This window comes from Petromyzon marinus, chromosome 20 (genome assembly GCF_048934315.1).
Source record: "Petromyzon marinus isolate PM22_M1 ecotype Great Lakes invasive population chromosome 20, UKy_Petmar_22M1.pri1.0, whole genome shotgun sequence".
NCBI lineage: Eukaryota > Metazoa > Chordata > Hyperoartia > Petromyzontiformes > Petromyzontidae > Petromyzon > Petromyzon marinus.
Window position 1 is genome coordinate 6,943,027 of NC_133686.1, and position 17,665 is coordinate 6,960,691.

The following is a 17,665-nucleotide window of genomic DNA, read 5'->3' on the forward strand; positions in this document are numbered from 1 at the left end:
CACCATCTGTAACGGAGGTTGCCTCTGTTTCTGCTTTTACAGGAATGCTGCAAACAGATTTGTGCGATGTAGCATTCACATTCTTGTAAGTGATGTTATCGCAAAAATTGAAGAACGGTGGTTTATTAAATTCCTATGTATTTCCACTTATTACAGTATTTTCATTTGTATTCTTTATTATTATTATTATTTTATCTGGTGTGTCTATTGACAACCTTTGATTCTTAACGTTATTTTCCACAAAGCGTTCCTCTCGTGCAGGCATGTTGAACTTCTTTCGCAACGTACGTAGCCAACCGTGCTAATCGGAGGGTGCGGGGGAAGGCCAACAAACTAAACACCAAAAGCAACACAGTGAAAGGCGCAATACAACAAAAATCAAGCAGTGAGTGATTGAACACAACTTCTATTGTGATGTGCTGACACAATACAGGACGAGGACAAGGCTATCACTTGCCGTGTCGGTTTTCGTGGCTGCTCGACGCAGCTTCCTTCATGAGTTAACCGGATTGTACCACAGACATTGTGCGCCACAATGCCTGTCCTTTCGCTCCGCGTGCTGGGAGCTTCTTCAGACCGTTTCATTCCGGAAGAACACGACAACAAACGGCGGGGCAGCTATGAGGATAGCTGCCTACTTTTGACGAGTATACCTTGATGGCCATCATAGGTGCTAGCGAATGTTAGAGTATGTCCAACGTTTCAAACGAGCTAAAAAGTAGATTTTTTTTGGTGATGACAAAAATATGTTAATTTTTTTTACAATGAAGTGCACTGTGTTTTTATGACATTAAATGTAATTAAGCTATTTAAATGCATGAATTAGGTACAAAACTATTGTACTTGCCTTTAATAACTTCACTGATCCCACTGCAGTTCGCCAGCAGATTAAACAACATTCTTTAATTTGGGCCTTGTTAGAGAATAATTCTTATTAATTAATGAGCATTTTGAAATGAGTCAGTCTAACCTTTAAATAAACTCTCATGATTTCGTGCGTGGGCGAGTGATGTAATTCGGTTTAGCGATGCATCTGAACGTGTGAGACGTAGGCTGGGGAGCAACGGTCGTGGTTTTGCGCACTGCGATGAATCCAATCACCCGGGTTAAATCCTGAGAAACGCGAGTAACAAGCAGACACAGCAAAGACAAAGATCCCCCGTATTGACATAACAGACTGTTGGGGCAATTGCTGTTAGCGGTACAAGAGGGAGGTGGGTGGCCAGCACCACGCCCGACTGCCATCGTCTCTCGGAGTGGCGATGTTTACACACCGCACCAGGTACTCATTTCAAGCTGAGTCGACCTAGGGGAGACCAGTTCAATGAATCGTTACTGGAGGTGACCGTGAGCGGGAATCGAACTCGGGTCGCTGGGTTCATAGCGCAACGCGCTAACCACTACACTACCACTCCCCACAACGAGAAAACCTACACATACACACGGGGTCTACAGCGACAGGTTCGTGAACCCACGTTCTGTACTGACATCTCCAATGCAGACAGCACGTACTTTTTGCTATGGTTAATACACCCGCAGTCACTTTATCACGTAGGCTTTCGCGACCAATATTATCCATAATATAGGTTTTTGGGGTTAGATCGCGTGTATATAAACGTGTTGCGACCGAAACGTCGTGCTCTTTTATTAATTTTTTCTTATATCTACGTGACTTTACCGAAAGAACCAGAGAGTATGAATATAAATGTGTCGTTAAACCCGTCCACCACCACCCGACACAGGCAACTAGTAAGGTTTGTCACGTAAACAAAACATGCAAATTCGTTACTAGTACGGCACACCGGGCGTGTTGGAGTAATTCCATTTAATAACCCGCACCTCCGATGGCAGTGTGAAATAAGTTCAGCACACATACGTAACCAGGGCGGCCTTTTGAATTCAAACCACGAACTTCATCCACAGGCGGCGATCGCGCTACCGCTGGGCCATGTCACGACCTCACGATGATTGTGACCCCAATGTTGACCTTTAACTCTGATCATATATCTTAGCCTCTACCCGGACCTTAATTTTAAAATTCTAAAGACACAACCGCTATTCGCACGCACTGGCTCGCGCACACGCGCCCTGATGGCTCGCTGCCAAGATCGGTGTTGTCGATTTAATTGTAGAAAAATATGTCGAAGGATACCGTTGGTGTGTTTGCTTCCAAAAAAAAGGAGACTGATGTAATGTTACATTTTAGCTAGCTTCCTTCAGTACTGCGTATGGAATTATAAAAAGAAAAACGATTGTGAATGTGCAATAAATGACACTAAAATGTACGTAGTATTAATAACGATGTCCTGTATATGTATAAATAGAGGGCAGCTCGTCCCGACAGACGTGGTTATCTTTCCCAATGGCTCAACTATTTTCCTCTTTCTGGTTTCTCCGCCTCTCCTCTGTTGGCCACTCTCAACACTCACCAGACACCTGACGCTCCTCACTCACCTGCCATTGTCTGAAGATACTCACCTGTCACCACTGCCAGTCACCCACCACTCACTTGACCTCTGATCCTCACCAGACACCTCACCGCCCTCCACGACACCACTCCTCAGTCATCCATCTGACCATCACCAGACACACATGACACCTCCACCACTCGGTTGGCGCTTAGCAGACACTACTCTGGCTGACACCAGACATACGACGCTCCTGAAACTCGGCAGACATCACCCAGCAGAACATCAACCGCCGGTCTCATTGTTCTCACACACACACCAGACCTCAGAATCAGAAGATGTTTGTTTATACTGGAGGAATCCGATGAGCTATAAAGCTATTATTTTCACAGATGTCCAGTAAGGGCAGGTAAGAACGTTACAACAACAAACAATCTAAACACATGATAGTCGTGCCAAGTACAAGCAAGGTAAACAAATCACCCAAACACAAACGAATACCAAACACTAAACCATCCACATCCTACCAGGCAAAGCCCACTGAGGTATTCACTTATTTTTCAAAAGCGACCTGGCCACAAATGATAGCTCAACAAAGTGGCTACTGATGAAACACTCACCACACCCACAAACCTTTGACAAATCACGACTTGATATGACTACACTACTTTCCCACACTACACAACTACACTACACCCCTACACAGAACATTACACACTGCACCACTGCTGTACACTACTACACCACTTTACTATACAACTAATGATAAACCACACCACTAAACCACTGTACACCCTCAACTACAACACCAAATTACACTCCAACACACCACTTATTTACTAACTCATTCCCTTATTTATTCATTCTTTCCTAATTATCTCATTCATGCGTCATCCAGTTACTCATTCCTCATTCATTCGCGCACACGAATCCTCTCATTGGCACCTCATATACTCGTTTTGCTAATTCGCACCACACGCTGTGTTCTGCCGAAAAACATCAGCAACACATGTACTGGACGTCTGTGAAAAAGAGCTTCATAGCTCATCGGATTCCTCCAGAATGAACAAAGATTCTGATTTGATTTGGCAATGCACATACATGTTTAAGGGCACAACTCCTGATATTTCACAGTACATATAAACGGCATTGTCAGCGATGTTTTAAAACAAGTTTTTAATGCAAATTTATCTCATTTCTCCCTCATCCAATCACTCATTATTTTTTTTGCCTCAATCAATCAAACATTCCGTACAGTATCCCCCCACCAGTTTCCCCGATGCTCACCAATGGCTTCCTGCAGGCCCAGCCGTTGCTATGGATCCCGTTGCTCGGGATCCCGTTGCTCGGGATCCCGTTGCTATGGATGCCGTTGCTAGGGATGCCGTTGCTAGGGATGCTGTTGCTCGGGATGCCGTTGCTAGGGATCCCATTGCTAGGGATGCCGTTGCTCGGGATCCCGTTGCTCGGGATCCCGTTGCTATGGATGCCGTTGCTAGGGATGCCGTTGCTAGGGATTCCATTGCTAGGAATGCTGTTGCTCGTGATGCCGTTTCTTGGGATGCCGTTGCTAGGGATCCCATTGCTAGGAATGCTTTTGCTATGGATGCTGTTGCTCGGGATGCCGTTGCTAGGGATGCCGTTGCTAGGGATGCTGTTGCTCGGGATGCCTTTGCGAGGGATCCCGTTGCTAGGGATGCCGCTTAGTGCACTCCCGCCTCTCATCCTACATCTCTTCCCACTCACCGGGTCCCCTCCACCAGTCTGGGCTCCTCCCTCCCTATTCCACTGAAACCGCCCTCCATCAACATCCACAACCACCTGGACCAACTCGCGTCACTACGGTCTATCCTCCGTCCTCATCTCTCTCGATCTGTCTTCTGCCTTCGGCACCCCCCCCCCATCTTCCTATCCATTCTCTCCAACCTCGGCATCCCTGACACCCCGCTCTCTTGGCTCCGCTCCTACCTGACTTCTCGTTCATAGACCGTCTCTTTCAACCGCCGATCCTCCTCCACCACCCAACGTTCGCGGTCGGTGTCCCCCAGGGCTCCGGTGCTCGGGTCTTCTCCTGTTCTTCCGTAAACGCAACAACTCCCCTACATTTTGATTTAAAGCTTTCGTGACTGCAGTAATTCATATTCTTAGTTTTTTCGGTAAAGTCACGTTGAAGAGAAACAACAAAATATCAAAATATATATAAAACAATAAAAAATTCTCACGACGTTTCGACCATAACTCAAACGGTCATCATCAGGTGTGTCGGTTTGCATAAATTTATTTTGAAAACGGCATATTTATTTATTTATATATATATAAATAACGTTTGCGTCACGCGCAACGATTGGCTGTTTGCCAGGACTAGTCCATCTATTTTTTGAAAAGAGGAGGGGGGAGACGAAATTTGTTTTTATGTATGCTGTCTGAAAGCCACTGTAAGCGTGAACAATCAATCAAGAACTGAAATGATTTATCAAATCTTTCCAATGATTGCTAAGATAGAATCCATCTTCTCGGTTGAAATTGTCTCTGTGTTTGTATATGTGGATAGCCTCATGAACGAATCTCTCATGGAAGCCAGATGGCTTACAAAGAACCTCCGTCTTGGAAAAGTCAATGGCATGTGAGCCTACTGAATTAGAACAATGATCTGCTACGGCCGAGGTGTTGGTCCTACCGTGTTTAAGGTCTGCTTTATGTTCACGAATGCGGTCCGAGATATGGCGTTTGGTTTCTCCAATGTAACTACTACCACAGAGGCAACTTAGTTACATTGGAGAAACCAAGAGGCAACTTAGTTGCCTCTGTGGTAGTAGTTACATTGGAGAAACCAAACGCCATATCTCGGACCGCATTCGTGAACATAAAGCAGACCTTAAACACGGTAGGACCAACACCTCGGCCGTAGCAGATCATTGTTCTAATTCAGTAGGCTCACATGCCATTGACTTTTCCAAGACGGAGGTTCTTTGTAAGCCATCTGGCTTCCATGAGAGATTCGTTCATGAGGCTATCCACATATACAAACACAGAGACAATTTCAACCGAGAAGATGGATTCTATCTTAGCAATCATTGGAAAGATTTGATAAATCATTTCAGTTCTTGATTGATTGTTCACGCTTACAGTGGCTTTCAGACAGCATACATAAAAACAAATTTCGTCTCCCCCCTCCTCTTTTCAAAAAATAGATGGACTAGTCCTGGCAAACAGCCAATCGTTGCGCGTGACGCAAACGTTATTTATATATATATAAATAAATAAATATGACGTTTTCAAAATAAATTTATGCAAACCGACACACCTGATGATGACCGTTTGAGTTATGGTCGAAACGTCGTGAGAATTTTTTATTGTTTTATATATATTTTGATATTTTGTTGTTTCTCTTCAACGTGACTTTACCGAAAAAACTAAGAATATGAACTCCCCTACAGTCTATTCTTTCCTCCTTCGATATCTCCTGTCACCATTTTGCCGATGGGACTCAAATTTTCTTCTCCGTCAAATCATTCACCCCCCGATTGTCCCCTCCGCGTCTCGTCCTGTCTGACAGCCGTACAAGCCCGGATGACCCACAACTTATTTCCCCTGAATCTTTCCAAAATCCCGGTACTTTTATTTCCATCCTCTCGCCCCCCCCCCCATCCTTAGCCTCTTCCCAAACTCTACCACCCTAACGCTCGCTGTTACCTTCGATTCCACTCTCTCCTTCCCTTCCCACATTGCCAATTCCACTCGCACACGCCGTTACCTTCTGCTCAACAGCAGGACACACCGCTCCCTCATCACTACCACTGCGGCCAAACTCCTCGTACACTGCCCCTTGTCTTCACGCGTCTGGATTACTGAAACTCACTCCTGGTCGGTCTCCCTGCTCAGGCTTTTATCCCTCTACAACGCATCCGAAACGCAGTTGCACACACTGTACTAAACCTTCCACACACATCTCACTGCTCTCCTCTCCTTCAACAACATCACTGGCTCCCTGTCTATCACCGCTGTCTTTTTAAATTCCTCACCCTCGTATTCAAAGCTTGGCACGGTCTCTCCCCCCCCCCCCCCGGATCCACCTCTATTCTCTCATTTACTTAAATGTCCCTTCACGCTCCCTTCAATCTCAATATCCCTGTTTTCTCAATGTTCCTTCACCTCCTTGCGCCCAGTCTCGCTTCCGTTCGTTCGCTCTTCTTGCACTAAATCAAACTCCCTCTCCACACCAGACTCTCATCGTCGCCTTCCTCCTTTCGCTCCGACCTCAGCCCCTTTCTCTTCTCGATTGCCTTTTCTCTTCCACTGCCTCCACCACTTACCGGTTTCTTCCCAACGCCTCTAACCCTCTCCCAGTGCCCCGGCCCTAATTCCTGACCCGGCTCCCACGCCTCACTTCCTATGTGCACCGAACCACATCCCTCCCCGTGCCCTACGCAGTGCTCCTCAATCAGCTCAACTATCCCATCCAGCAGACCTCTGCCCCTACCACCCTTCACCTACTCTCATCCATGCCCATTTTACTACTTTACGCACGTGCGCCATACCCCACCGCCTCTCATCCACGCTGCAGCCATCAGACGTCCTCACTCACCATCGCATTCCACCATCTTCCGCCTTCCCTACCCCAGCAACATCAGCTCCGTTCCCTGTCCCTCCATCCCTTCCGTCACCTCCCTCACTGACAGCCGCTCCACCCCACCCGTTGCTCCCCTTTTTGCCCCTTCTGTACCGCCGTCGGCTTGCATCGTAAAGCGCCCTGTAAAAGGCCGCTAAGATTAATCCTAAATTGAATAGAATTCCGTTGCTAGGGAATGTCGTTGCTAGGGAATGTCGTTGCTCGGGATGCCGTTTCTAGGGATGCCGTTGCTCGGGATGCCGTTGCTAGGGATGCCGTTGCTCGGGATGCTGTTGCTAGGGGTGCCGTTGTTCGGGATGCCGTTTCTAGGGATGCCGTTGCTCGGGATGCCGTTGCTCGAGATGCCGTTTCTAGGGATGCCGTTACTAGGAATGCGTTGCTCGGGATGTCGTTGCTAGGGATGCCGTTGCTAGGGAAGTCGTTGCTAGGGATGCCGTTACTAGGAATGCGTTGCTCGGGATGCCTTTGCTCGGGATGCCGTTTCTAGGGATGCCGTTGCTCGGGATGCCGTTTCTAGGGATGCCTTTGCTCGGGATGCCGTTTCTAGGGATGCCGTTGCTCGGGATGCCGTTTCTAGGGATGCCTTTGCTCGGGATGCCGTTTCTAGGGATGCCGTTGCTCGGGATGCCGTTGCTAGGGATGCCGTTGCTCGGGATGCTGTTGCTAGGGGTGCCGTTGTTCGGGATGCCGTTTCTAGGGATGCCGTTGCTCGGGATGTCGTTGCTAGGGATGCCGTTTCTAGGGATGCCGTTTCTAGGGATGCCGTTGCTCGGGATGCCGTTGCTAGGGATGCCGTTGCTAGGGATGCCGTTGCTCGGGATGCCGTTTCTAGGGATGCTGTTGCTCGGGATGCCGTTTCTGGGGATGCCGTTGCTAAGGAAGTCGTTGCTTGGGTCACCGTTGCTAGGGACGCCTTTTCGCTGGGCTGACGGTTGGTCCTCGCGGCCAGCAGAGAAACTTTGATTTCGTAGGACACATAAGCTTGTTAGCATCGAGGGGTCTTGAATTCTGTAGTCCACATAAGTGCGTTTTTCGCTCATGAATCGGCAACGAAAGATTGTAGAGTTATTTTTTTAATTGCACATCCTCAGACGGGTTTTCAAACGATACCAGGTATAGATAAAAAAAAACAGTGAAGTTCGTAAAAGTTCGTACAGATAAACAAACTGGGGTGGGATGTTATATACTGTATATAGATAGATGCTATGCGCTGTAGAAATATTGGCCACAACAAAACAGATTCTGGACATGCGTACATATTGCCCCATGTCCCAAGCAGAGAGGGAGGATTTGAAATTGAAGCAGGGGAAATGAGAGGATCCACTCAAACTTAGAGACTTTCTGCCGACAAAAGACCCACAGTTATTTTTCTGAGTCTATTTTTACTCTCTCAACAATTGTTGCCAAAGCTGAGCCAGTGTTGGCGCTGGGGACATTGTGCTATGGGATTTTCTGGCCTTTTCTCAGCCCAGATTACGTTCCTACGTGTTTATTTCTACAGTGCGGGCATGACTAAGAAGCTTTGAATATCTGAAACAAGGACCGTTTCTTCTTCCATGATGTCTACCTGCCAACGCACACAATTCCCATTGTCAGCTTTACAAGGGGAATGTTGTAAATGTTGGCCGTCGCCGTGACGGAGTGTACAGGGCGGTCCAGATGGCTTGTGATCTCCAATTGTGTTTTTCTATTGTTAATTGTTGTAACGTTCTGACCTGCCCCCACTCGACATCTGTGAAAAAGAGCTTTATAGCTCATCGGATTCCTCCAGTATAAATAAATATTCTGAATTATTGACCCCTCAATTATTTTTTACCCTTTGCATATTCATCATTTTTTTTTTAAATACGCCTTTAAAAAGATTAAATTTGAGGGAATTCAATGGGAGTCACAGGACATTGAGACCCTCCTGTACAGCTGTACCTGGGTGACCAACACCGCCTCTGGCCACAGAGCTGCAACCTGTCACAGTCCGAAAGTTCCAGATAAGTTGACGTGACGACTCTGGGGCTAAGCAAAAAAAACAACCAACCCCTTAAATCAAATGTTCCATTAGACTTGCTCTCCTGACTCATCAAACATACCCATTGTGACATCTCCCATCTCACAGCGGTACTCATGTGGATGCTTTATATATCTTTTTTTAAGCACGAGCGTGCACACACACACAATAAAGAGATGCCATGTGTTGCCTCCCGGCTACATGTCTCACAGCGCAAGGGACAATCTGCTAGGTTGGTACGCGCTGTAGGATTTAGATAACTTATGACTCTTATTCAATCCACTGCTGGATTCAGGTCAACCCCGCGCCCACGTCCATCATGGGGGTAATTTGGTGGAACCTCACCATGTCGGTCAGTGCGGATTAGCGAAGTGAGGGGCGCCAGGACAAGTAGAGTTATCATTCATCTCCGATTAGCACGGTTGGCTACGTACGGTGCGATAAAGTTCAACATACATACATACATCACCGATGGTAGCCATAGCTGAGAAATTTAACTTGGTTTACGGGGTTCATAGCGGAGTGCATGAACCACTAAGCCACTGCTCCCCCCCAGTAAGTGGTATCATTCTATAAATTAGGCCGTTATTGCAGCAGTGCAGAGCCGTCTGCTTTTAGTCATGGGGCAAATATTTTTTTATCTTAGCACATTGGCAGAGAGAATACTTATGCTGATAATTCATAACATACGTGAGGTTGGATTTGAAATTGCACATATATCCTCACGCCTTTATTTGCTGATATATAACCCAGCTGCTTTTTGTGTATAAATATAAAACAAATATACACATTGGTGTACTGTATGTGTGTGCAGACAAGCGTGCGCGTATAAATGACACGTCGCAGAGCTGGGGATGTTATCTTGATTCCTATTGAATGAGACAGGTCAATCTTTGAATTCATATCTGTATCTGACATTGCCCTTATCTACTAGCCAGTAGGGCAATCTGTGGCCTGCATCAGTGCACTTGTCACAGAAGACAGACAGGGCACACACAGAGTGAGTTATACACACTCTACAATGCCATGTAACAGCATCCAAACACCCCTTTTTTCCCTCATCCAACAGTGGATTGAGTAAATCACCGTCCGTGTGCTATGCAAATGTTCACTGTGTGTATCAGCAGCTTAACGAGCGTGGGGTCAGAGGGTGCCTTTGCCCCCCCACTGGTGGCCAAAGCGACAACCACAATGAGATGTTTTCAACAAGAGTGTAAAAATAAACAAAAAAACAACGTGCTGAAAACGCGGTTTAATTTTAGTTTTTTTTTTTAATCAAAATGCTTTCATTTGCGTTCCACGTTTTATTTTAATTTAATCAGAGCAGTAACGTTTGGCGACCGTGCGAGACAAATCAAATATTGTGGCCCCATCTGACCGATTGTTGAACTTTTTTTCGCACCGTACGGTGTCAACCACGAACCACAGCTGTGAGTGCAGAACTTGAAAGGGCCTGCCACCACTGCGCGTTAATGTGTGGTTCTACTGGGCAGGCGTTCTCGGTTGTTGCCGTGCAGCTCTGTGGCGCACTTTTGGGCTGTACCTTCTCAAGCAACTGAATTTAACACGCGGTAGGCTTTCGCGACCAATATCATCCATAATAGAGATTTTTGGGTTAGATCGCGTAAATATATAAATGTGTCGTTACTCAGTTTGTAAATGTTGTGGCTTGGCTCTCCAACACACCGGTGTGCTGTACTAGTGACGAATTGGCCACGTTCTGTTTACGTGACAACCCTTACTATTTGGCTGTGTCGGGTGATGGCGGGTTTTAACGACACATTTATATATTTACGCGATATAACCCAAAAAGCATATATTATGAATCAACTGAATATAGTTCCCGGAGAAGCTCCCGACCTACGTGTCGAGTGAAACGTCGGACACCGTGCTGAGCAGCACGCGTTCACAACCCGCCGAGCGGCCGTGGCTCTGTGCACGGGGCCTCAAATCCAGCACTGTGGTGGCAGTGATCGTCGGTGGATCGCACGAAATGTTGTAAAATTCCCATCCCGTGGGCATCGAGGTGCCATACCCTACGCTTACCAGGAGAATACAGCACAGCAAAGTGTGGACTGATTAATCTGTCCCTATGTGGTTTCTTCTCACATGCATAAACACTCACTAATTGGTGGAAAATATCTTAATTTCTAGAGAACTTCTAGCTCAACGTTTGGCAACCTTCCAGCTTGCCTTTGGGTCCTCAGGGATTGTGAGATGCAATTTGCATGAACGACGATACTATATAAAGTTAAATCATGAGAGAAATATACATATTAGAAAAACATTGAAATGTGTTGTTTTAGCGCACTGCCCTACTAACGAGTTTGATTCCTGGCCAAGGCGAACATCCTTAGCCAGTGATATCTGAAATGATCCTGGGCATTCCCTGAGTTGACTCAGCTTCACATGAGTACCTGGTGTGGTGCATAAACATTAGGACTGGGGAGATAAAAGTGGCTGGCGGTGGTGCTGGTTACACCATGTGTTCATGCGCTGCGCTGGCGTTAATAGGTGCTCGCTAAAAGCACTGGTCCCAAAAGTCTATGAAGCTATATGAGGATCTTAGTACATGCTTGGTTGAGTTGCTCTTGAAATAGTGATCATATCGGGAAGCATTGAGATCAAATAAAAACAACATTGCTTTTCTGTCATCTAAATATGTATTTTACTCCCATTGATAGAATTAAAGTAAGCTGTCGTATGTTGTTTGTTGTTGTAACTTGCTGACCCGCTTTATAGCTCATCGGATTCCTCCTGTAATATATATATTGTGCTTCTCTGTCATGGTCAGCACGCTGGCCTTGCCATCCAGAGGTCGCCGGGACAGCTTTCTTAAACCCCGCTCACCCCCTCCTCTGTCCACTCAGCAGTATACATAGGAACAGCCACGGTTAGGCAATCCGCAGATCGCGTTTGGTGGGGTAAAGTGTGGGCACTCCCACCTCTTCCAGGACGTTTGGCCAGCTTGGAAGAGTCGGTCAAATACCCTCCAGAGGTGCTGTATTCGGTTCCACCCAGTAGAGGACCTTCTGCGATCACAGGGCTGCGCCTTTACCGTTACGTAATCCAAATAACGAATACATTTTTGTTGTAATGCACTCGAACAGTCTCCGAACAGTTCCAATATCTAAATGCTACTTTCAAAAGAGCTTCGTTCAGTGTCAGCTGGGTCACAAAGGTATCGGCCGCTCAAGTGAACCTTGTTTAATTGCACGCACCTGCTTTCCGCAGACCGAACCAATTAGATGTGCAAAGGCCACTCTGACTTGCCGCGGAATAATTGCCTTTACACAGAGGTGGGAACGTGCTTAGTGGAGAGAAATTAACAATACCAGCAATGCATGCCGTTGGGCTTTCCATCCTGGCCACTGGATAGGGAAACAGATGTGGTTGCTTCTTCGACTGTACACACATCACAGGGAGCTCAAAGACTATTCAGCGTATACATTGAACATTAATAATAATCTTAGCTGCTGCCGTGTTCTACGTATGCTCGACACGGAGCTGTACATCAGTGACTAATGGGGAGTGTTCCGCTATCAATGCTCCACTTACATTGTAACACAAAGCGTGTACACTATGCTAATTTTGGCATTACCACATAAAGACCGAATATTCGAATTATTCTCTGCGTTTTTTTTTTGTAATGAGTTATAACGAATCATCTGACCGTAACATGCGCACACAGTTTATTGCAAAAAAAATGTTTGGGCACGTAAAAAAAGAACAAACATCTCGCTGTGTGGTCACATACGATGCACTGCCGCACCCGCGATGGTATTTACAACTCCTCATCCCACAATGTGGGAATTGGTTCAGACGGGGCACAATGTAAGACAGCCTCGCCGGTACCAATTCAATCTCCGAAACACCCCACAGCATCGCAGCCAGAGCCCCCCCCCCACGCCCACCCCATCTCGCAGTGAATTGTACCAAATTAATGATTCACCTGTTGTACATAACCAGCAGTGACCGTCCCGATCCTCTGCCTCGTCTTCCGCGCGTCTGCCCTGGCTTTGCGCTCTCCAATTCTGCGCACTCGATATTTCTTTACGCAACCACCCACTTTGTCAACCACCCTCAAGCCAAGCCTCCCCCGCCACTAACTCCTCTCATTCTCTCCTCCACGCCCCCCTCAATCCAAGCCTCGCGTATTCCCTCCCTTGCGCAATGACGCCTCCTACCCCCCCCCCCTGCCTCACCGCCTCTTAAATAGAAGGGGACGCCGCCGCCGCCGCCGCTGCTGCTGGGAGCCACCGCTGAGGCTGCTCGCTCGCGTGTTCGAGTCGCCTTACGGCGGCACGAGAAGAGGACGGCTTTGCGGGACAGGCAGACGGCATGGCGAGCGTGGACGACGCGTTGGCGTCCGCAGGCGAGGGTAGCCCCTCGCCGAGCGCCGTGCGAGCGTGCGGGATGAGTTCGACCCGGGGCATGTCGGTGTTCCAAGACGTGAGCGCGGTTCCCACGCACGCGCACACACACTCATGTGTGTGTGTGTGAGTGTCTGTTGTGGGGGAGCGATAGTGTAGCGGTTAGCGCGCTGCGCTATGAAGCTGGCGACCCGAGTTCGATTCCCGCTCACGGCCAACACCAGTGACGATTATCTGAACCGGTCCCGGGCCTCCCCTAGGTCGACTCAGCCTCAAAATGAGTACCTGGTGCGGTGTGTAAATATCGCCACTGGGGAGACGAAGGCGGTCGGGCGTGGTGCTGGCCACCCACCCCCTCGTGTACCGTTCCGGCCTTCATAGGTGCTCGCTAACAGCACTTGCCCCTACAGTCTGTTAAGGCTATATGGGGGATCTTTGTTTTATCTTTGTCTTTGTTGTGTATGTTTTGTATCGAGTGGGGAGCGGTGGTGTCGCAGCGATTAACGCTCCGCTGCGCTACGAACCCGGCCACCCGAGTTTGATTCCCGCTCACGGCCGACGCCAGTAGTGACGATTATCTGAACCGGTCCTGGGCCTCCCCTAGGTCGACTCGGCCTCAAATGAGTACCTCGTGCGTAAAAATCATCACTCGGGGAGACAAAGGCGGCCGGGCGTGGTGTTGGCCACCCACCCCGCCGTGTGCCGTTCCGGCCTTTATAAGTGACCGCTAACAGCACTTGCCCCAACAGTCTGTTAAGGTTATACGGAGGGATCGTTGTCTCAGTATCGAGCATCCCCCTCTATGTATGCACCACCCATTGATTTATCATACACTGATTGGAATCCAGTATTATTGACGAATGTGTTGATTTTTTTCCTTCTCATTAATGGGTTTAATAGCATCGTTGCCAGGAACAGGCGTGCCGCAATTCACCCCGACTATGTATGCTGTCCAGCTATTGTTGCCTTCGTTGTGTTACGATAATCCTGAAATGGTCCACAGGCCGCTTAATGTGTTGCTCTACTTCACACTTATAGCGGAGGATTGTGTCTGGAAGCGCTCTCACTCGGCTTCAAGTGTAGGGGATTCCAGCATTGTACATCCGTTCTCGCGGGCAATTGGCATGCCGTTTAACAGCGAGGTGTCAATGATATGTTCATTCCGACTGCGCGTGTTGCTCCTCGCTTCGATTGCACGTGTCCGTTAAAGTGATTTATTGTTGTATGTTTTAAAATACACGTCGCGTCTTGCATTGGATGCCACGGTGTGCAATTATGGTCTCTGTGTGGGGCGCTGTCGAGGCCATTGGATAGCGAGCACAGAGCGTGTGCGCACCCGTTAGCAAAGCAATGTCACGATCATTTGCATCGCAATCCGTGTGCGCGTGGTGTCGCCTATGGTAGCCCACGTCACATTATTCGCTTTTGTACAACAACAACACCAAAAAAACACACGTATATAGAGCAATCACGTGAGTGGGATGGAATAGGGTATCTCTATATGTATGACTTGATTCCAAACGATGGCATTTTGATCGATCCCACGCATAGTTATAACTGGCCATGAAGCCTCGCTTTAAAAAAAAGGGTGCCGCGTTCTCAGAATCGGGGCGGTGGATTCCGCGCCCTGCTAGTTCTGTGCACACTGGGAGCCCCATACACACTGCACGCATGCATTTATGCAAATGCAATCTCACCCATCAAGAAGGTGCAAAGTTCTTTATTAATATGCGACGTGCCAATTTACGCGTGTGCACGTTCCGTCACAAAGTGTGTGGGTCCTAATGGTACGGTGGCTTTTGTTTTTTTTAGCAGTTTATTCGTTGCCACAATATTTGTGTGCGTGTGCGCGCGCACAGACGCGAGCTGTGACATATTCTTCCGTGCCTTAAATGATTACCGTGCATCGATGGTGTTGTAACATACAATTAGCATGTGCATGCATTGGCATCATTTTGTGCACGAAGAATAATGCTCGATTTAGGCGATTTGTCGTCTGACCTGTTTATGAATTGCACATGATGGCAGAGGAATGTTGCCACACGTTGTCAAGTGCGTGTTTGTACTGTAACGTGGTGCTGGCCTCCCACCCCCTCGTGTGCCGTGCCCGGCCTTCATAGGTGCTCGCTAACAGCACTTGCCCCAAAAAGTCTGTTCAGGCTATACGAGGGATCTTTGTCTTTGTACGCAGTTAGGTTTCTCGCACATGTGCGCACATGTATTCACATAGTGGCACTCTCACAGACATCCACCTCTATGCACGTGCGTGAGTGAGCACCCAAATTAATATCCTCACGCACGAGAAGATGATGGCTTGCACAATCAAAACTCACTTGTCTGTCCATTCAGTTGTAAGTGTTCACAGATTGTGCCACGTTGCTCATTTTAGGCTGATTAAAACCTCGTGATGGTCATACACGCATGTTTTGTACAGGGGGAAGAGGTATTCATTTCATGTTTTTTTAAACAGTGAATAGTGCTGTTTTCATTATTTATGTATTTTTTTTACCCAATTTTATTTCAATAGTTGCAGAGCAGCACAACAGCCCGTGTTGTTAGGGAATTATCCGTGGAAGTAGTTATCGTAGAACTGATTCCGAGAGCCCTTAAAGTGACCTCTTATCCACACGAGACGGCACTACTTTCCTAGTTGCCTTGCTTCAAAGATAAAAAAAAAAAATTCCCATGACAAATGTAATGTTTAATTTTCAGGGTTGGAAAGTAACCACAGTTAAAAGCAAAACCAAACTTAATAGGATGTTTTTGTGCGCAGTCATTGGTCACTGTAAACTCATTACAGTTGAAATTCCAATTTGGTCGTCGACAGATGCCCATATTTTCAAACTCATTTTAATATAGCGGTGTAGGCTACACCTGAGTTGTGCCTCTTATACACCTGTCTTAGAACTGAACGGATAAACACATCTCTGTGTACCATGCATTCCCCGTGCATGAAAGACGGCATACCCTATTTGTGTGCATCTCCGGCCAGCTCTGTCTGCGTGGAAAGAGGACCCACCTCCATTGACATCTACACACGTTCATCAGAGTGTTTCAATGCGTCCACACAAAGACGCGAACGCATTAAAGATTCATACTTTCGCACAGAAGGCAACCCATAATAATAACTATATATTTTTTAGAACATGTGGTAATGCACCATTCTCATAGCACAGCGCGATCACAAGGGCGTTATGTTTCACAGGTGGATATGGTCTGCCATTAGGGAGTGATGTTGCAATCTGGAATCCTAATCGCAATATTTGTGGTGTAACTGAAAAGGAAATGTGGTGGATTTGCACCGTGAAACCCGCGCAGCTTGCACGACTCTGACGCCAGGAGGGTATCTTTTAACGTCCACGGCGAAGCCAACGGAGCGCCCGCGGTGATAACCAGGGCGGCCCGGTGAATTAAAACCACGACAGCTCCTCGACAAGCGTCGAACGCGCCACCGCCGGGCCACATCATGACCCCACGGTGGATGTGACCCTAGCGTTGACCTTCACCCTGATCGTAACCTTAACCTGTACCCAGACCTTAATTAAAAATCTAATCTTGTTTTACCGATAGACACATGCTACTTATTCGTTCCTTTTCGTATGGCATGCGTAGGGGGAGGGGAAGCAACAGTTTGTATCGATGTCATAGTTGAATGTTAAGGTCCTTCGACGAAGCCAAAGTGGTAGTCGACGCTGTATGGATTGCAGCGATACCGCCAGGGTGTGCGTGGATGGCGCACACTCAACGGTGATGTGTTTGATGGTTTGGGCTTTACACACACTACTGATCGTATTATACAGCGCTTTCTCAATCCACTGCTGGACGAAGGCTTCTCCATGCAGTGTTGGGAATCAAGGACCAGTTCAGGGAGGCCAACTGGGCCGCTGTTCGCCCATGACGTGTGCGGCAGGAGCACTTGTTCAATGCTGTAATTGGAACATTTACAGTTCTAATTAAAAAAATGTGCACCAAAGGAAGAAAGAGATAATTTCATATTAGAAGTGTGTTGCCTTCAATTTATAATTTCTTAATTACAACCACAATGGACTTGTCTTGTCTGATATTCACGCGAGCTCCGTCCATGCAGACAGACGCACACCATTACGCATTAACTGCATGTGCATAATAAGGACCGAGAAATGAAACTGATGAAGAAAAAGCGCTCTGCTCGTACAAATAACCGGCGGGGCTTCATGAAGATTGACGACGACCCTTCGACGGAGATATTGACTCAAATGAAATATAATACGTA

The 17,665-nt window shown here is 47.3% G+C and overlaps 1 protein-coding gene across 1 annotated transcript in view; it reads left to right on the forward strand.

Annotated features, from left to right (window-relative positions):
* Positions 1–13,260: 13,260 nt before the first annotated feature.
* Positions 13,261–17,665, forward strand: part of LOC116944154 (N-terminal EF-hand calcium-binding protein 1) — a 39,766-nt gene continuing 35,361 nt past the window's right edge. The window contains exon 1 of the mRNA XM_032957631.2: positions 13,261–13,492. Coding sequence (XP_032813522.2) covers positions 13,382–13,492 — 111 coding nt within the window. The 5' untranslated portion in view covers positions 13,261–13,381. The remainder of the gene's footprint in view (positions 13,493–17,665) is intronic.